Below are 21923 nucleotides of genomic sequence, written 5' to 3'. Positions count from 1 at the left end.
TCCCTAAAGGACTTAGCCTGCTGACACCTCTAGATTTTAGGATTCTTTTTTGTTTTAAATTCTATGTCTTTATAACTTCCAGTAAGCTGCGGTCACAGTACTGTGTTCTGGTTTTAAAGACTGAAGAATATATAGTATTGAAACTATACTAGATGGAGAACTGCAGGCTGGTGACCCACAAACAAGTGTAAGCAGAAGAGATGGCGCATCTGCATTCCTGATGATTTCCATAAACCAAACTATTATTTTAGCTACTGTTTTGGCACAGTTTCTTCTGGCTGAGCCAGAGTTTAGACCATGGCTAATCTGTGGTCATAACATAATGAGAGCAAAATGTGAAGAGATTTTACTCTTTGGCAGCTGAACATTTATCTTCAGCTAAACCCAGGGGCAGGACTATGAATTTTTCTACCAAACTTTCTTGGTGGTAACAGCGGAAGCCACAGATTTACCAGTTTCTTTCCATGTTTTCTACTGTTGAATCTGTGTATTCAGCCAAGCCATTATCTCAAATTAAGCAAGTGGTTTTATTCATGACAATTTGACTGGAACTTACTGGATCAGGTAGGAAAAGAGCAAGTGTGTATCCATGTTTTGCTTTGCTTTCCTTGTCTATTTAAAATCTCAGTTTGACAGCCTTTACTTTCAGTACCCTGCTGCCTTTATGCCTAAATGTTTTCAGCTGAGCTATTGTGTTCATTTATCACATTCTGGTACAGGTTGTTCAGGAGATGGAGCTCACACAGGGTCCTGTACAATGTTGATAATTCACTTGTGTGGGAAACAGAAATTCAGGAGATCTCCCCCAGAGTGCCAAGCCTTATACATGTCAATATGACAAAGTTTCCTTCATTGAGTCACAAAAGCCTGTGTTTTTGAAGGCTGGAAACTTGACACAGAAACTGGAAACAATCAATCAGAAGATAATTTTTCTTACAAATTGAATTGTTCAATATGTATTTATTCATTCATTTAATTATTTCATTATTTGTTTAAATGGTAAACCAAGAGTGTATGAATCCCAAACAAAACTGCTCCCTGCTCAAAAATACCTGTCCCTGTTGAAGGAACACCTGTGAGACAAAAAATTAAGAGTCTTGTCATGAGGAAGTGGAAAAGAAAGTGAGACTTTAGGTATATGTTCTTCTGAAGTCAGGGTGTAAGAGACCAAGTCTTAATCTGTATTCTGTGCATTGCTAATACTCTCCGTTGTAACTGGTGCTACTTCTGGCTGTATTATGATCCATTTTCCTAGAAGAGTTCACACATCTTACAGTCCTTAGTTTAGCTTCTATGTAAAGCTAGAGAATTCAACAGAATTAATTATGAAGACAGTGTAGAGCCTATGTCTAAGATCATGGTGTACCTCTCAAAATGTAAATTAAGTTTGATTCCATGCAGTTCATTTCATCATGTTAAGAAGTGAGCATGACTTTATTTACCCCTGGAGATGAGGACATCGGCTTTAAATATTGTATATTCTAGCTATAAATACTGTGCAGGCATCAACAGAAGTATTCTAATTTAGGAGGGTTTTCCAGTATGTCATTTTCTAAAATTCTTAACCTGTTTCAGCAAAAATACCTATATTTGTTCTTGATGCATGTAGCTGAGGATAGAAACAGGAAAAGCCAGAATATCTGCTTCCTTGCACACTGCTTATAGAAGAAGGGAGAGACTCACGTCTTGTTGATTGTAGGTATTATGCACTTGAGGCAATTGCACTCATGTCTTCGAAGTAAAGGCACAAAATTTAGTTTCTTTTTCTTAGTTTTGTTTTTAAACAATTATTTGATTTTCAAGTAAATACAAAAGAAAGTTCAGGTTTGAAAGCTGGAAAATTTATAACATTTTAAAAGTTACAAGTATAATACTGTTCTTGAATCTTCTGTTTTATTTTGGATCTGTATTACGAGTTTGCAATTTCATTATCATGTGCTCTTTTTAAGAAAAAATTTCTACCATGTGAAAATTGTTTGATCAATGATGTAAAAATGTGTAAAAGCTCAAATCAGAGTCAGTCAAAAGCATTTTGGGATTTAGGCCGAAATTGTCAAATATTGAATACCATACCAAACCAAATCAGGCACAATAGTCAAAATATTTTGTTTCGATATTTTCTGAAAAAAAGAACAGCATGATTTTTTGCATTTGCTGTAATACTTGTTTCAAAATTTTTTTTTATTTTAGAAAGAAATCTAGTTAAAGTTCAGTGAAATTGAATGTGCTGGCTAAGAGAGAGAAAAAAAAAAATCTGTTTGTATCTTTCTAATCAAATGTCAGTTATTTTAGGTTGGCAAAAAGAATTCTAAAAGCTAGAGGAAGAGGGAGGTGTTAGCCACCCAGTTTACGAAATCTCTTATTTACATACAGATGTTCAGGCCTTGTTCAATGTCCAAAGTGTGAAATGAACCAATTACATGGGATGAGCAAAACAGAAATTCATAATATTTATGTACTAGTTACTGCCTGTTGTGGATGTTCGGCAGTGTTTAATATAAAGCACACAATTTGAGCCATTAAGCCCAAAAAAGACAAATTGCTCTGGCACTGAGTGGCTTTGTCTGCCTGAGCCATAAATAAAGGAGTCAAGATGCAGGAAGGCTACAAAAACCTCATGCATAGAAGAAGGCATCTGGTGCATGTGGACGACTGTACCTTAATACTTTTTCTGGCTTGGAGTGTAAATATCATAGAATCATAAAACGGTTTGGGTTGGAAGAGACCTTTAAAGGTCATCTAGTCCAAATCCCCTGCAATGAGCAGGGACATCTTAGAATCATAGAGTATTTTGATTTGAAGAGACTGTCAAGATCATCAAGTCCAACCGTAACCTAATTCTAGCACTAAACCATGTGCCTAAGAACCTTGTCTAAACGCGTTTTAAACACTTCCAGGGATGGTAACTCCACCACTTCCCTGGGCAGCCTGTTCCAATGCCTGACAAGACTTTCCATGAAGATTTTTTCTCCTGAAATCCCATCTAAACCTTCCCTGGCACAATTTGAGGCCATTTTCTCTTGTCCTGTCACTTGCTACTCAGGAGAAGAGACCAACACCCTCCATGCTACAATCTCCTTTCAGGTAGCTGTAGACAGTGATAAGGTCTCCCCTCAGCCTCCTTTTCTCCAGGCTAAACAGCCCCACTTCCCTCAGCTGCTCCTCATCAGACTGGTGCTCCAGACCCCTCACCAGCTTCCTTGACCTTCTTTGAACTCTCTCCCAGCACCTCAATGTCTTTCCTGTAGTTAGAGTCCCAAAACTAAGCACAGGATTTGAGGTGTGGCCTCACCAGCGCCGAGTACAGTGGCACCATCACTCTTCTAGTCCTGCTGGCCACACTATTCCTGATACGAGCCAGGATGCTGTCGGCCTTTTTGGCCACCTGGGCACACTGTTGGCTCAGCTTCAGCTGCTGTCAGTCAACACCTCCAGATCCCTCTCTGCCAGGCAGCTTTCCAGACACTCCTCCCCAAGCCTGTAGTGCTGCTTGGGGTTGTTGTGACCCAAGTGCAGAACCCAGCACTTGGCCATGTTGAACCTCATACAATTGGCCTCAGCCCAATGATCCAGCTGGTCCAAGTTCCTCTGTATGGCCTTCCTACCCTCCAGCAGATCAACACTCCCACCCGACTTGGTGTTATCTGCAAACTTACTAAGGGTGCATTCAACCCCCTCATCCAGATAATTGATAAAGAGGTTAAACAGAACTGGCCACAATACTGAGCCCTGGGGAACACCACTCCTGACTTGCCGCCAACTGTATTTGGCTCCATTCACCACAACTCTTCGGACCCGGCCATCCAGCCAGTTCTTTATCCATTGCAGAGCACACCCATCCACGAGAATGCTGTGGGATATGGTGTCAAAGGCTTTATTGAAGCCTAAGTACACAACATCCACAGCCTTTCCTTTATCCATTAAGCAGATTGCTTTGTCATAGAAGGAGGTTGGGTTGGTCAAGCAGGACCTGCCTTTCATAAACCTGTGTTGACTGGGCCTGATCACCTGGTTGTCTTATATGTGCCATGTGAAGTCATTTAGGATGATCTGCTCCACGACTTTTTCCAGCACTCAGGTCAGACTGACAGGCCTGTTATTCCCTGGATCCTCCTTCCAGCCCAGATCTTCAACTAGATCTGGTTGCTCAGAGTCCTGTCCAACCTGACTTTGAATGTCTCCAGGGATGGGGCATCTACCACCTCTCTGGGCAACCTGAGCCAGTATTTTACCATCCTTATATCTAGTCTGAAATTCTGATAGTCACAGTTTTGATACTGAGAACATATTTGCAAAGAACTTTGCAGGCAGAGTCCAGTAGCATCATGTCATTCCCTGGCCATGGATCATTTAACCAGTCATAAACACCTGACCAGTATCTACATTTTAAGTGCCCCGTGGAGAAATTTTCTCAAATAAATGATGGTATTTCTCAGATAGTCAGTGAAGAGAGGTAGACACGTCCATGTGCATGTGATCTCCGTCTGGAAAGCTTGCCAGGCCAAATAGAAAATGTTGGCATTAGACCCTTAAAAATCAGGAAAAAGTTAAGTACTGATTTTGAAAGCAGTGAGTCATACCTGCAACTTTTGTTTTTATTTTTCTCACAAGCGTTGATGAGGCTGACTAATTGTAGCAGTCATTTCATGGCCCTACATCATTACAGTTTTGACAAAGAACAGAAATTATGAACACGGAGCAGGTGACAGAACAGGCACATGCTTAGAGCTGTGCTTATCTCTCTCAGAGCAAGGTTATATCTACATAATGTCGTATACACAAACCTGAACTCAGTTCAAGGTAGATACTCTAATGAGCACACACATTGCAAAACTGCTCAGCTGGGTAAATACTAAGCTATGGTTAGTGTAATATCAATCTCTGTATTACCACACTTTCTCTAAAGCAAGTGCAGGGCTAATTCAGGTACATCTGTACTGAACTAATCAAACATGTTATGACCAGCGGTCAGAAGATGGGATTGTCCCACTGGATTCAGCATTGGTGCAGACTCACCTTGAGCACTGTGAGCAACCCAGGGCCCCACAACTGAAGAAGGACATGAAGGTCCTTGAATGCATCCGGAGGAGGGCAACAAAGCTGGTGAAAAGGTTGAAGGAATGTCCTGTGAAGAGCAGCTGAGGCCTTTGGGCTGGTGTCGTTTGGATAAAAGGATGCTCAGGGGCGACCTCATTGCTCCCTACAGCTTTCTGAGGAGGGCAGGAGGAGAGTGGGATGCTGATCTCACTTTCCTGCTATCCAGTGACAGGACACATGGGGGTGGTTCACAACGGCACCACGGGAGGCTTAGGCTGGATGTCCGGCAGCTTTTCTTTACCGAGAGGGTGGTCAAACACTGGAAGAGGCTTCCTGAGAAGGTGGACGATGCCCCAAGCCTGTCAGCGTTTAAGAGGCATTTGGGCAGTGCCCTTAAGAACATGCTTTAACCTTTGGTCGGCTCTGAATTGGTCAGGCAGTTGGACAAAATGGTTGCTACAGGTCCCTTACAGCTGAAATAGTCTGTTATTTTCAGCTACAGCTCCAGGGTTGGCAGATCCCCATTTTGTGTGTCAGGCTGTGGTACAAGCATTTCTACACTGCACAAAAGAGAGCTTGGCCAATCTTTTGAATTGGCTTCTTACAAGTATAGTCATCTACATAAATGCACATAAAAGCAATTAAAATCTCGCCTCATTGTACATAAAGAGTTGGAAGAAAAATTAATTATTTGTTTAAAATTATGAGTTTCATTTTAACAGTGTATTAGTCTGGCTTATGGACTTGTTTAACATGTCTCCTTCTGTTCCCTGCCATTTTTTCCTGACAGATGTTTTGCGATTGCCACAAATCAGCAAGTGCAGATCACCTGAACTGGAGACATTTTCATGTTATTGGACTGATGGAAATTTTTATAACCTCAGTGCTCCAGGAACAATACAACTATTGTACATGAAAAGGTAATAATATGGCAAGAACAAAAGAAAGAGGAAGAAAGAGAGAAGTCCTATATTTTGCTATGCATGTTAGCTCATTGCTCTTAATTTTTTACTATGATATGAGCCATACTGTTTTTAAAGGCATAAAACTGTGTTTTAAGTACATTTTTTTGAATGTCAAAAATTGTTCGTAATTATTAAGCAATTTGCAGTGACTAGTGTTACTTGGCAGATAAATAAGAACACATTCTTATTAAATGTAGATCCAGGTTGCAGAATCCAAATCTGAACACTGTATGTCATGGGAAAGGAGTTTTTAATAGGGAACTTCAGTTTATTCCATATCAACCTGACTTGCAACCATCAAATTTGTTATATCTGTGCACAGATGTGGTGTTTGGATACAAGCCCCTTTAAGATTTTTATTAAAGTTTTTTGAAGTTCCCACTGATCACTTGGTAGATTGACGTCTGAATGTGCAGGCCCAGGTGAAAAGGCTGCTCTGAGACTGAGGATTACGTTTCATTGAGACCTGTTCAAATCTGATTCACATTCCACTTAAGCTTTTGTAATTTTCAGGCTGTTACAATGATTAGCCTGAAAGATGTTGCAGACATTACCAGTAATGGCTATTAAGGAAAACAAGCCTTTTGTTCACAGGAATAGGAGGATGTGAGTTTCTGTTCATCTAATGTACTGTGCTTCAACCTTTGCAATCTACAGACACTTTCTACTGGTGATGATACATTTAACTTAGTAAACTTAAGCCTAATGGCAAGGCTGGCTTTTGTACTTACTCTTCTGACGTCTCTCAGAAATATAGAGATCCAAGCTAAAACCACCACTTAAATGTCAAAGTTCAGCTGACATTTGTCAGTGGCATGTACTATGAGGGTACAAACTTTAAAACTTAATTAAACTCTACAATAAAGCGGTACCACATACACTGAGCAGAACACATATTTCATCATTGTCCTATAAATTAGAATACTGCAATAAAAGACGTGAGTTGAACACCCACATTAAAAATATTTCTGTTTCAATGTGCATGGTACATTTAAGACTAGGACTGGACTTTATCGCTAACCCAGTCTCCTACTTAGCACAAGCCATAGTATCTAACCATGTCCACCTTTATCACGTTCTGACTCTGTCAGAGCTACAACATTCCCTATAGAAAAGTGTCTGGTCTCATCAGCTGAGCACATGAGCTGTGCTTAGTGGCAGAAATGCTTCTTACTCAATTTATGTAGCATCTGCTTTTTCATTTCTTAAGCACCCACTCTAGTACTGAAGACTGTACTTGGCATAATTGATTTAGCACAATCCTCCTTCTGTGCAGCTTCAATGACTCTTAGTAAGAAAAGGCATTTATGGTATATTTTTAACAAACTACGACTGCAACTTTTGAAAAGATCCCTGTTCAGTCATGTTTGGGCTGAGAGACAGTATCAAGATAGAGAACAGCAACAGCAGGTCTGTTCACTATGAGATTTTTTTTTTCTAAAGTGACTTCCAAAATGCTGAATAAATGTCTGTCAGTTTTCCTGTAGACTATTTCTAACAATTTGGTGGTTCCCATTTTGCTTTAACTGAAGACTCTTTTGGTTTTAAATCTGATGAGTGGTTTCAGCTTGGCAATATGAAAGTGACTCCACACCAGTAGCGGTGTTTCTCAATCTGAAAATTCATGCCACTCTTTATAACTCTGCTGGTTTGTCTTTTTTTTTAAAGGATTAAATGAATAAGATATTTCTTGCTACAATTCTTTTATTTAAAAAGAGCGTTTACGAATTTTTGAACAAAGTCAGAATGGAAAAAACTAAGAGGTTTCTTGCTAGTAGTTCCAAGCCTGTGTTTTAGAAGTTCTGTATGCCAAGGAATTTAGCCCTTCCTCCCTCACAGTGCTGTGTTTCTCTTCCCTTTTGCTCGCATCCTGCAGTCCTGGGTTGGTTTGTGCCAGGTCTCCCGCTGCATCCACCTTTTGTCACTGCCCCATGTGAGCGATCAATGCTGCGGTGCCTGCATCCCAGTTCAGCTCCCCACGGCACCGCACTCCTCAGTCCTTGGCTTCGCAGGTAGTGCGGTAGCGATCACCATGGGGACTGGCTTTCACTGTTTTCACACCTCACTATGTAGACGGGCATCTGACTGCAATTTAACTTCGCCTGAACAACAGTTGCTTAAATCCGTCTCAGATTTAGCTAGGCTTGTGCTAATCATCAGCACCTACCAGCACAGCAAGATGTGTCCTCTGACTGTTCTTTTGGAAGCAGCATCCAGTGCACAGAAATGCCACTAAGAGTATATGAGAACCTAAACTCATTTATGCAGGTTGCTTGGATAGTGGTTGGGATTCATTGGAAATCACAATAAATATTGACATGTTTTTCTCACTTCCACAGAAGTTACGACTTATCAACACTGTGTCTTGTAATGTCTATAATTTGTACTTTGTAAGATCTATAAATCTCTCTCTCATATATATTACATTTTTGTTGTCATTCTAGGAATGATGAAGATTGGAAAGAATGTCCTGATTATATCACTGCAGGAGAAAACAGCTGTTATTTCAACACGTCCTACACCTCTATTTGGATACCATATTGTGTTAAGCTTGCCAATAAAGATGAAGTATTTGATGAAAAATGTTTCAGCGTTGATGAAATAGGTATGCTTCCATTATGCATTTTACCTCTATATTTTTATATCGCACAAGGTGTGATGCTATAAGCTTTCATATTACTCACACTGTACTTAAATCTTCCCTCTCAGAAAGGTTATTTTCTAAAAAATGTGATATATAGGAAGAGATTTGGTTTTGTTTCATATGTAAAGTGATCCACACCAAAAAATATTGCCCAGATTGTAAGAAAACTAAAAGGATAAAAGCAAATACATGGTTTCTCTTTCTGAATGCCAGTGGTATTCAGAAATATGTGTGCACATGACCTTGCTTTTGCGATCACTCTGAGCCCTTTCTAATGGATGCTACACACCCTTGTTCATTGTGAGCAAGGATGGCATTAAAATATTGATTCTTCAAAGTTCTGGAACCAAACAGTTTTCTGTTCCTGAATCAACATGAATCTACAGAATCAGGATATTTAGCATTTCTAAGCTAGAATTTATATTTATTGCAATATGAATTGTAATTGTCTGGGACCTTACAGATGTTATTGTTTATTCAGAGCAGTGGTTTATGTAGATATAATTAATTTATTCCTGCAAGTGTCTAGAATACCCACTGCTGTCCTTTCCTCAGCTGAGCAGAATTAGATTAATTTTTCAAGATACCATAGTTTTTCAATGTACATCTATATTAGTTACTAATAATATTCAATTTATCTTTCTGTGTTATTCCAATTATCGTTTTTATTTCTAGTGAGAACTCTAAATTTTTATGGGGAATTGTTTATGTCTCAGTATTTTACAAGCTATTCTTGGGAAATGTAGTGTAATACATTCTTAGTCTTCTTTATTAATCACTGAAGTGAGAGTTATGCAGAGTATGTCTACCGCCAATGGCAGGGTGCCTTCTTGTTACCAAATTTGTAGTAACTTTGTCATTGACTCATAGGTTTAAATTTTAATCTGCAAATATGTGGTTAATATGCTTTTTTAATCCTGAAATCATTTAACAGTAAGAATGATCATTTCACATTGAAAACTGCCTGTTTTATTCCAAATACTCTGTTTAAACAGTACTACCTGACCCCCCTGTCCATCTTAACTGGACTCTGCTGAATACTAGTCAAACTGGGATCCATGGGGATATTCAAGTAAAATGGGATCCGCCACCAACAGCAGATGTTCAGAAGGGATGGATTACTCTGGAGTATGAATTGCAGTACAAAGAAGTTAATGAGACAAAATGGAAGGAGGTATGAAGTAAATATTTATTATATAATAGTCATAGTACAGTGCAGGCTTGTTCTGTCCCTAATACATTTTGCACTACTATGAAAAGCAATAGGTTTGTAATTGCTAATTAGGTGATACCTTAAATCTTAAGCAATATACCCATATTCTTCTGAAGTTTTCTGGCAAATGTTGTAACTTTGTGTGTCAAGATAGCTGGCACACAGGATAATAACAACAAACCCTGAAGTCACTTTGTTAGATTAGAAAGTATAGCAATAGTCAGATATATACATGTTTTTTCAAAGATAAAATATTTCTCTATTGTTTTCCCAAACCTCAGCTATTTGAAACACTCTGTGGTATTTTTAGTAGTTGGAACCAGGATATTTTGCTTGGAAAATGTCGCCATGTCCGTCCAGAATCTTCAGGGTATCTGTAAAGTTTTAATATTTATAATTCCAGTAAATTAAAAAAAAAAAAAAAAAGCAGCTTTGTGTTATAATTTAAAATTTGATACAATAAGCAAATAATAATTATGCAACACAGATAAGATACACAGATTTCGTACCAGACAGCAATGGGAAATTTGTGACTATATCGATTGTCCATGAAAATATAAAATATGTATTATATACCACAAATCTTAAATTTTCCTTTCGAAAATCACTTCTCATGTAGCTAGTTTTCCTGTTACAGGGAAGAAATTGTACCCGGCTTACCTGAATGCACAGGCTAAGTGCCAGTGTGTCATGGCATATTTGCATGTTGAGAACTCTTCCTGAAGACCAGTTGAGTGCAATCATTTCAGAGCAGAATCCTTCCTTTGATTTCAAATTCTATGCCCACCCTTCCAAGTGGTAAGAGTTTCTGAAACGGGCAGTTCATGGCTGCAGAGATGTAGTAATTTCAAATTGGGTTCATCTTTTTGAAACACCATGTATTTTAAAGCCTACGAAATTATTTAAATTTAGGCAGTAAATCAATACTGCTTGAGAGCTGGAAAATCTGCAGAGTTTTTATGGGATTTCCAAAAGCAGATGGCAATACAGATACCTCTTTAAAAATGTACATTTTAAAAATTTTTTTAGAAGCCTCTAGGCGTCAGTCCTATAAATACCATAATAAAGCTTTGTTCTTGCTCCAGTACCATCAATAATTTCAGCATGCCTTGAGAATAGTTCTTCTCAGGAGAGCAAATGTTTGAAGATCAATGTTTCTTCTTTCAGGAAACAGATGAGGAATTGGTGAATACTCAATTTACCTCAAGAAAAGTAGTACTATAGATTTGTACTGCACCTGTATATATTGTATGTTATTGTGCCTTTCAGCTTAAAAGCGCAAACATGGCAAAATTCCCTGAGGCACTATCAGAGCACAAAGGAGAAGTTTCTGAACAAAATCTTGTTCTGGCCTAAGGCAATAGCAAACTCTGAATCACAGCATTGGAGCAATGATTTCACTTTTGCATTCTTTTCTACAAATATCTTCTGTAATGAGTGCTGAAACAGTAAAGATACAAATGTCTAATTCTAATGTTATTGCTAGGTTTTTAATACAAAGGATAATATTTGACTGCTTAAATATACCAGAGTGCTTTGTACCTATAACTGATACAAAAAGCTGACACAAAAATTAATTACTGAGACTTAAATTGTACTAAGTGTGCCCCTTACGGAGACTTGTTTGTAATTTTTTCAGGTGTTTTGAGACAAGCCTTTTTGATTTTTTCATGAATAGCATACTAATTGACAATACGTAACTTACAAATTGAAAGAGGACTAAAATATTAATTAGTAAAGTATTAGTAAGTTATAATGGTAAGAGAATCAACATTGTTTTCTGAGAAAGTTCTGAAAAACAATAAAGTCCCCACCCTCATATAGTTGAGTGTTCATGAGACAGAGCCAAATGTAATATTGCTCAGAGCTTGAAAAAAATTCATTGTTTTTAATTAGCCTCTTGCTGACTCTCTAAAAATTCTCTCCTCTTATTTTGAAGTGTTGCCCATTATATTCACTAGACTAAAATTCCATCCCATCTTATATCTATCCAAGTTTACTAGTCATGACCAGCAATAGCTATACAGCCCTTGTGAGGCTGCTGTGTTTTTCAGACAAGGTGTGAAAACACACATTATCTGAGCAATAGTGAAGAATGATGACCTCACAGTGAAGTGTCTGTTGTTGAAGTGCCTAAAAATGTATTGTGTGATAGGGAATATGGAAAGTCTAATTTTCCTTCAGTTATTTGTCATGCTTTAGATTGGCCTCATCTTTTGACTTACTAAAAAAAAAAAAAAAAAAGTAATATCAGGCCTAGATCCACCTAATACAGGATGAAAATGCTGATCACAGCTCAGTCCTCAGTGAAGAGGGCTGGACCAGGAAGGACTCTGCTGGCTCTGATTATGTTGTTGAATTTTTGCTGGAAAAGGTCCATTTCCCACTGCAGTGAAGTGCACTTAGGGCAGGGGAGCACAGAGTACACGGAGTACTGAACCCATCACTGTGTCCGTACAGCACTGTGGCTGCGACACAGGGCCTGCTACTTGGAGGAATGCAAAACTCATCTCCCTGCACTCCATTGGATATGCAGCCTAATATCTCCATTTGGTGTATGGCTCCCCAGCCCTGTGCTTTGTCTTCCCAGGGTCACTCTGAACCTTTCCCTGCTGCTGCCTATGTCCCACTTTTCACCATTTTTCTATTAAAGTGGGTGAAAGCCATTGCGTTGTTTGCTGTGTTGCCTGTTGTGCCTGGGCGAGGCTCTGCCCCTGGTGCCCCATCCTGGTGGTGACTCAGTGTCCCAGGGGCTCCGGCGGGCCGGTGACAGCCCCACAGTCCATGTCACCCCCTCTTGTAGGGCCAGACTCAGGCAGGCAGCGCAGTCACACAGCCCAGGGTGACAGCAGGCTTGTCACATTTTTTCCGGGTGTCAGTCACAAGCATCACGCTATGTACGCTGACCAACTGCATGCAGTAAGTCCAGCAGTCTGGATCCAAGCACCCCTTCACATACTTTAAATGAGTTTGCTATATGCTGTCATGCAATTTTATTAGTTATCATTTATCATATTTTTCTCATTTGGTTTTTATATAATCCATATAACAAATGCTATTGATCTATTCACTTCACGCTGAACTTTCTCCAGAATATACATCTTGCTCCATCCAGTTGTCTTAGGTAAATTTTTGTTAGTTCACTGATGGATTAGACATCCTACCCATTAATCAGTTATCTGTTCTTTAGCACATCTTGCAATGTCAGGTACATAGCTACAGTAATTTTACCTCATATTTTTCAGGGATCTAATTTAGCTTCCATACTGCATTTTCCAAGTGCCACCATCATTTGGGTACATACAGTTTTGTGTGGTGCAGCATCCATAAGAATTTCTACTCATTGTCTCAGAGGAAAAACAAAACAAAACAAAACAAAATAAAACAAAACAAACAACTGCCTGTAAAACTTCAGTGTACTCTTTCTTTCTAGCTTCACAGCACATAATGAGTAGACTGGACTCGTATATATTGTATTCCCTTCCCAGTGCTTTCCAACTCAATAGTCTTCACGTGTTAAAAACCTTTGTGGTGTACAGCAATGGTTCTCCACAATCTTGTGCTTAGCCAGTAGGAGAGAAAAACAATCTGTCTGGGATCACTGCCTCCTCCAAAATCTGACTGCTTGGTTCTCAGAACACTTGAGTATGGAGCCACTAGGGATCAGAGGACTCCACAGGTTGTGGCTACCAACAGATTGTGTCTCAAGTTTAGATTACGCAGCTACAGTATTTATAGGATTGTATTGTTAAAGGTTCCTTTAAATCCCTGCTGTTCTCCAGGTGTTTGAATTCTTCACGGATAATGAGCTTAGCCAGTATCATCCTTGATTCTGAAGTAAAATCAGAATATAACACCTGCCACGTCGATTTCTATTTTGAGCACATTTTCCTTATTTTTATATACTTCCGTTTGGCTGTTGGAAATAAAACACATATTCTAAGAGGAGTAATAGAAGAAGAGAGAAATTTAACATATTGAGACCTCTAATGTGTCTTCCTGCGTAGTTTGGTGTGTGTCGGTATCTGAGTATTTTGGAGTTAATATAAAAGTTTCAAGACTGACAATCTGATGCCAGCTCTCCCAGAGTCTTCATTATCACATTGTATATATAGCTGAAGATTTTGGGAGCTGTGCAGTGTTCCCCAAATAAATACATTTTTAAGATGCAACAGATCTGGTTAGTAGGCCTTTAAATAATTTTTCATCTTAAAATTAATTCTGTAGTGGAGATTGCACTGTTTTTATGACTCACATGTTATTTTAGCAAGGGTTTTGGCATTGTGAAGTCAGTAATGTTGTGTTTTAACAGTAAAAGTCTTTTACAAGTTGGTAAGATCAGTGGGAGATGTTCACGCCACCTACTTGTGGCATGTAACTGGGGACAGCTGCCTTTCTTCACAGACTGTATTTACAGAGAGCTTAGATTCTCTGCTTTTGGTCTGAACCACAGTAAAACCCAGTGGCTAGTAAGTCGCACATGAATGGTGTGAATTTTCTCTGAAGTTTTCTTATGGTATCCTTACAGTTCCAAGTAAGAAAAATGCCTTCAAATGCTTTATTTCTGAAATCAAGAAGCAGTGTAAAATTGCCAGTACAACTCACAACAAATAAATCACAGTTCTTCTGTCTTTACAGTTAGAACCCAGGCTCTCAACAATGGTTCCACTGTACTCTCTGAAGATAGGAAGAGATTATGAGATACGAGTCCGATCAAGACAACGTACCTCTGAAAAATTTGGGGAGTTCAGTGAAATCCTTTATGTATCTTTTTCTCAAGCGGGCATTGAATTTGTTCATTGTGCTGAAGGTAAATAAACAAAGTGAAGCTAAGTGTTTTCATAACCATGCTTGTTGTCTTTTCTGTGATTTTTTTTCTTTGTACCATTGATGTTGTATGCTTGAATAGATGGATAATTCAGCCTACTACATGAAAATCATTTGGTGAGACTGAGAGTGTACAAGTTTTATAGACAAGTTAGAAGTAAACTCAGTAAGACGGTTTCACAGCTCATCAGCGAGCAAAAATACAGATAGCTTCAAGAATCAGAAATCATAACTTCTGTTGCACACCTTATACAGCGTAAAGTTCAATCTCATACTTCATCATCTAAAATGAGCACTGCAAGAGTGAAGGGAAGAATTGCCACTTCTATTGAAGTGTTATTCTGCTGGCTAAGTTTGTTATCAGAACGATGTGCTTTTCTGATCTGCCTGATACTATCAAGGACAGGGAGTGTTTTTCTCATTCTTTCTTCTGTCTTGTACTTTTTTTTAAGTGCTATTAAAAACAGAAGAAGAAACAGATGGAGCACCACATTTTTTCTACCACCACACTTCATTTGCCAGGTTATTAATGAAAGTGTTAAATAAAACCACCCATAACTCTTTTATCTTCTAAAATTTTCCTAGATTCCCCTTTTTAACTCTTTGTATTACTAGCTTTAATACCTAATTTTTTTGAACAGCTAATGCTCTGGACATGTGGCATTATTTTACTAATCCCAGCTGCATTAAGTTCTCAAAGTTTATATGAACAAAATTAAAATACTGTGAAAATCGAAGGCCATCCTACAAGCACAGTTTTCTTCAGTCATTACAACCCAGATTCTGCAAGTTGCTCCATATCCATAAATCTCACACAGCACCAGTGATCTGATTTGATTTCAGAGTTTATTCTTGCTTGTTTTGTGTATCACCTTTAGGAACACAGAATTAAAATTTAAATTTTCCACGTATTAAAAATGCAAAGTAGTTAAATTCAAATGCAATATTCTAAATTTTTGAAGCAGCTGGACAGTAACAGGTCTCACTGACATGACAAGGACTTCCTGGTTCTCCATTGAACTAGGGACCTGTCTTACACATACGTATCCAGATAGAACTTTACTCATGCCTGAAAACATGTCCAGTCAAAATCTAAGCTGAGAGCACAGGGTTAAAACTGGTACCTGAACTTTATGGTTTTGTCTGTTGGTTTGTTTTTCTTTTGTCCTTAAAAGGATGGATATTTATGTTGATGTACACAGTTCTAAAGCTTTCTGTCCAGTATTCTTTGGTCTAAAATATGAGGGAATGATGGAAAGCTTAGAAGTGGGAAGAAAAGAGAAGAATCTAAGACTATATCCAGAATAAATTTCTCCATACTTTGTATTCCACATTGGAATGGAATGGAATTACCAGCATTTAAAAGATAAAACATTTCATTTATAAGCATTGTTCTTCATTCCTACCAAACTGCATTTCTCAGTGACCTAAATTCTTTGTAGTCACCTGTAAGGTAAATAAAAGGGACAATTTTTTTTTTCCAGTTGACAGTTCACAATATAATTAATGTTTGGCCTTTAGAAAGAGAAGTAGTATGATTTTGACACCAGTATATTTTAGTTTCTGTGAGAGAATAATGGCTTGCCTATGATTTAGTATGCTATTAATAATGTTCTCTCAGCTTGGGCGAAAAAGCAGTAACATGATCTGTGGCATCACATGCCGTCAGGACTACTGGTAGCGTGTTCCAAGCAGGGAGAATGTTCCTCATGGCTGCTTTTGCTACATATATTGTTGTACTGAGATCTTGATCACATTTTAAAACTCAGTCTTTTTTTTGCAAGAAACCACAGTGGACTTAGAAATGCAGTATGGAAACTGTTGAGACCAAAAGGGAATTTTTATTTCGGCTTAAAACAGAACTTTCACTTTTAAGTAACCAAAAATTCTCCTGTCAGTTTCTGCCACTTTGGAACCCTCAGTTAGTGGAAGAGAAGGTTTAAATTGAAGATGCAACAGCAGTGCAGACTCCTGCTAACATGTTGGTTTTTTTTCTGTTGTTCCAGAAATTGAGTTTCCATGGTTCTTAGTTGTTATCTTCGGAGCATGTGGTCTGGCTGTAACAGTGATCTTAATCCTGCTGTCTAAACAATCAAGGTAGAGAGTTTTTATTTGTCAGATTTTATGTACTTGTAGCTTAAAAAATAGGGTGTTTCAAATCTGGGGGACTAGAAACTATTTTGAGGACCGTTGTCCATTCTCATAAGCTACATGGATGCTGGCATAGGTACACACTGTGTCTTCAGCAGTGGGAATCTGATTATGTTGACAGCTCCTCTTCCTTTTGGACTGCAAAACACTTTATTCTACAGTATTTACATGGTTGATGTACTTAGGCTTTGAAGGGGATTTTTTTTAGTCCATTCAAATTTTGTAAATACTATTTTTACCCACATACTGTTTAAAAGTTTCATACAAACACATATCTGTATATATTTTTTTTTCTTCTTGGACTATTCCACAAATCTCTGACTATTTCTTCATCGAGCCAAGGGAAAGATCTTGAGTCATAGGGGAAGATTTGATCTCTGTGGATAGGCTGAAGCGCCTATAAATAACAGGAATAAAATAAAACAAAGCACAGGATTGCATCATTTACAAAAATTACAAAACTGTGTCATTTATAAAAATGAAACAATGACACATATATAAAAACGACAAAATGGTCTCAAAGTAAATTCATCCCCTAGTACGTGTGTTCAGGAATAGGTTTTGGCAGAGTAATTCAGCTTGTATGTCATACCGGTACTGTCCACCATGGTCAAGTCCCAGTGCACACATGCATGCACATTGTCAGTGGTCTTGTATGTACACTTTGAAAATTAACACTGAGGTGTTTTGCACATACCAGCATAAAGACAAATAATTGAAAAGAAAACAGTATGGTGCAGCTGGAGCAGCTCTAAAGAAAAATACAGGCAAGCAGCACTATGTTTGGCAGAGCTTAACTTCAGCCAGCTGTTCCCTGCAGTAGCATCCCAGTCCCAGATTTAAAAGCAAGACTCCTGATACAACGCATGACAAAAGCCTGAGGAGTCAGGAAGGGAGGCCAGAACAGCTCACACATGGGACCAGGAGCTCACTAAGGCCAGCACACTGAGCAAGCAGTGCCTTGGTCACCAAAGATCCTGAGGGCTGGAGCGTGTCTCTGATTAGAGCTTATTAATATCTTTCATGACTGCTGGAGGAGGCTTTTCTCCACTGAGGACCCTTCATCTGGAAAGTTCTTCTGGACCTGTGGGCCTGCACCCTTTCCTTCAAACTGGTGGACATGGCGGTAGGAGTGGCACTGTGTTCTGCAGAGGAGCAGGCTGCACAGATTTCCCATCATGCAAAACATACAGGCTCAGTTTCCTCCTCTGAAAAGATACCAATTCATATTTTCTGGATTCTGATCTCACAAGATCTGAACCAGGCTTTCTAGGACAGATGCCGCAGGGTCAGGGCGTGCTCTTTTACAACTGGGAGATGCAGGCTTGCATTATGCAAAGCAAACAAAGGAGCAGAGTGTGTATCTCCCTCCTGAATGATTTCTTCAGGCAGCAAGCAGTAAAACCCTTTGTCTGTGTCGTTAGAAGAAGTGCCCAATCCTGTCAGAACAACTGATTTGTGGATTCAACTGTAAGTGCAAGTCTTAAACTGGTACCCTGAGAACCCAAGCCAGTGCACAGCTAATACAGCCCCTCCAGGGATTAGGTGGAAAAGTACTGGATTTATGGCTCTCATTGAGGCTTGCTTGGCAGAACTTTGAGGGGCTGCCAAAAACAAAAACAGCTGGGGAATTTGGGCCTGACATAGTTCAGAAGGTGCCTACATTTTTCTCCAGCACTCCTTAAGGCTCCTCTGATCCTCCCTGGACTTCACCAAGGTCACTAACAATGCAGCAAAACTAATATTTGGATTTCGATCTACCATTCCCACAACTTACTTTCTAAAATAGGCAAGTAACCCAGTATAAAGGGAATATTGACTTTTCCTTTTGGGAACTACAGTTTATCTGTTTGCAAAACAAGCAGGGACGTAAAATGGAGGAGATAGGCATGACCTGCTATTGTTGGATTATGATTAATGGAAAATCATCCTTCTATTTGAGTTTTCTCTTTTTTTGTCCCCCCAAAGAATTAGAAATTCACTTTATGAAGGATCAGAATAATATGTATTTCTACATTATATACACACATAAGCAAGTTACTATGCCTTTCTCCACAAGGGTAAAACCCTGTCATTATTATGTATTACTCGTGTTAATCATACAGAAAACAGGAGTGTCATAGAGATGACAAAACACTAGCCTAAAGTTTTGGAGTTGTGTTTCTGTTTTATTTATTAGTTCTATAGTAATTCAGTCTTTACACAAGCTCCTTTCTTCTATTCCCATATTCTATTCCCATATTTAAATTTATTGAGCTTATGCAAGACTGCTCTGTCTTCCCCCCCAAAAAAAAAAAATATTGGGGAAAGTTACTCTGCAAACTGAAGCTAGTGTCAGGTTCCTTTGAAAGTTACAAAAATAGGGAAAGTAATGACAGAGCTCTAGGAATTTACTCTCTCTCTATACAGCATTAAATTATCAGATTCCGAAATGGATTCCCACATAAATGTATGCAATTGCAACAAGGAAGTCTGCAGAGAACTTGGGTATTTATTTGCGACGGGAGAATCATTCTTTTCCTTAGGATTATTTGAAATTGAATCTTCAAGCATTTAATCTTTAAAGTAATTAAGTATAAATGCAATCTAATGCTCTCTTCTTTCTAACTTTCCTAAAAAGGACCACAGTCAGTTAAAAGTCATCTTTTCTTTTCCAGGTTAAAAATGCTGATTTTTCCTCCTGTGCCAGTTCCAAAGATTAAAGGGATTGACCCAGATCTCTTGAAGGTAATATTGTGCTCTAAAATCTACAGTGGAAATCGCTGTAGTAGTAGCAGGTGATAATTGTTGTCCCAGACAGAAAAATTTTGTAGGAAAAAATTATGACATGCAGGGACTTGCCACAGAATTAGTTTTCATAAAATAAGTTTTAAAAACCTTGCAATTATTACATCAGCTACGCTTACCTTTCCTTAAGTTAGCATCATAAAAAGCACAAGCATTTTTATTATTTCCTTTATAACATTCATTTTTTCTTGCTTTATAGAAAGGAAAGCTAGATGAAGTTAACTCCATCTTAGCCAGTCATGACAACTACAAGACACAGCTGTACAATGATGACTTATGGGTTGAGTTTATTGAACTGGACATAGAAGACCCCGATGAAAAGAACAGAGTCTCAGATACTGACAGGCTCCTGAGTGAAGACCATCTGAAATCACACAGTTGCTTGGGAGCGAAGGATGATGATTCTGGACGTGCCAGTTGCTGTGAACCAGATATTCCAGAGACAGACTTCAGTGCAAGCGACACATGTGATGCCATCTCTGATATTGATCAGTTCAAAAAGGTAACTGAAAAAGAAGAGGATCTCTTGTGCCTTGGTAGAAAAGATAATGATGAGTCACTTCCAAGCCTTGCCAACACAGACACCCAACAGCCGCGCATGAGTACTCAACCCGAAAATAGCCAGCCGTGGCCACCTTTTGCAGACAGCATTGACACAGCTAGTCCATCGGCCCATACCCAGCTGAGTAACCAGAATTCATTGACAAATACTGACTTTTACGCGCAAGTGAGTGATATTACCCCAGCAGGCAGTGTTGTGCTTTCACCAGGGCAGAAATCCAAGGTGGCGAGAGCACGGTGTGAAGGCTGCACAGAACAAAACTTCACCCTGGACAATGCCTACTTCTGCGAGGCAGATGTGAAAAAATGTATTGCTGTGATTTCCCATGAAGAGGATGAGCCACGTGTTCAGGAGCAAATCTGTAACGAGGACACTTACTTCACCACAGAAAGCCTTACCACTACTGGCATCAGTCTTGGAGCTTCAACAGCAGAAACCCCAAGTCCAGAGGTGCCTGTCCCAGACTACACATCTATTCATATCGTCCACTCTCCACAAGGCCTTGTGCTCAACGCAACCGCACTGCCTGTGCCTGACAAGGAATTCAACATGTCTTGTGGCTACGTGAGCACAGACCAGCTGAACAAAATCATGCCATAGCTCTTCTTTGACTAGGTGTGTGTAGTATTTCACAGCAGAGTCAGCTTGGGCTTGTATGCTGAAACCAAAATGAAGTCTAAAAGTTTCTCGTGGTTCTTATAATTTTATCTGAAATGTTGCAACATGAAATATTCATCAAAATATTCCTATTGTGTTCTGTAAATATTATCTATGAATTTGTCTTGAGAATGTTTTACTAGCAGTGACTGTCTTGTGGGTGTTGATTTTTGTGATATTAAAGATTGAAATGACTATGTTTAATGTACAGTAAATCATGCATTTTGATAAAGCTAAAAATCAGGTGGTTTAAAGTCTAAGAATTTAGTAAAAACTGTGCTGTTGGCAGACATCTTTATATCAGTAATTGGGAACTGAACGTATAGGTGAAAAAAGGTAACTTGAATAAATAACACATCTATTTTGATTTTTATAAATTAATAGAATATATTTTAATATTTTAGTCATAAAAACATAAAGGTTTTCTATTACACTACACACTGTAGTAAATTATGATGACCCATCTAAGGAACATAATTGCTGCAATCTAAAAAAGAAGTTTTCTGGTTTTTAAAAGTTTTGTTTGCAGCAAAACGAGAAAATAGATTTTTACAGAGCCATTTTATACCTCCAAATAAACCTGTAGAGAAATTTTGAAATATTATAGAAACTTAAAGTAACTGATTGTATACTTTCTTACGGTAATTGATATAGAAATATACATTCAATTTAAAGTTTTGTAGAAAACTTTAAAATATACAAAATATTTTGGCAAATTATTCTGTTCTTCATCAGATTCTGGTTAATTCTAATAATATAGTTTTTTATAAGCAAAATTTTGTTGACCACAGTGTTACACTGTGTGCAACTATACTTTCACAGAAAATTTTTGAGAAGACGTGACTTAAGCTCTGGTGACTTAGCAGCATAATCTCTTCACATTTGACCAACTTCTGAAGCCCTCCTACGGCCAAAGGTATCATTACATTTATTAGTTCACATCACATAAAGTCTTGATTAAAAAAAATAAGGACTTCAGGAGTTAGCCAGCAGTTCATTTTTAAAGATACAACAGGATTAAAATACTTAAGTGGAACAAGGGAATTGAATACAGTATTGTTCAAAAGTGGTTTTCGCTTT

The 21923-nt window shown here is 38.5% G+C and overlaps 1 protein-coding gene across 1 annotated transcript in view; it reads left to right on the top strand.

Annotated features, from left to right (window-relative positions):
* The window catches only part of GHR (growth hormone receptor), a gene marked incomplete at both ends in the record, with an annotated part of 65431 nt that extends 44645 nt beyond the window's left edge, over positions 1 to 20786 (top strand). The window contains 7 exons of the mRNA XM_080362115.1: positions 5828 to 5957; positions 8447 to 8607; positions 9642 to 9820; positions 14498 to 14669; positions 16693 to 16783; positions 19495 to 19564; positions 19824 to 20786. Of these exons, the coding sequence (XP_080218241.1) occupies positions 5828 to 5957; positions 8447 to 8607; positions 9642 to 9820; positions 14498 to 14669; positions 16693 to 16783; positions 19495 to 19564; positions 19824 to 20786 (1766 nt within the window). The remainder of the gene's footprint in view (positions 1 to 5827; positions 5958 to 8446; positions 8608 to 9641; positions 9821 to 14497; positions 14670 to 16692; positions 16784 to 19494; positions 19565 to 19823) is intronic.
* Positions 20787 to 21923: the final 1137 nt, after the last annotated feature.

Source organism: Nesoenas mayeri, assembly GCF_963082525.1.
Source record: "Nesoenas mayeri genome assembly, chromosome: Z".
NCBI classification, from domain to species: Eukaryota; Metazoa; Chordata; class Aves; order Columbiformes; family Columbidae; genus Nesoenas; species Nesoenas mayeri.
The sequence above is the reverse complement of the archived record's forward strand: the minus strand, read 5'-3'. Positions and strand labels throughout refer to the sequence as shown.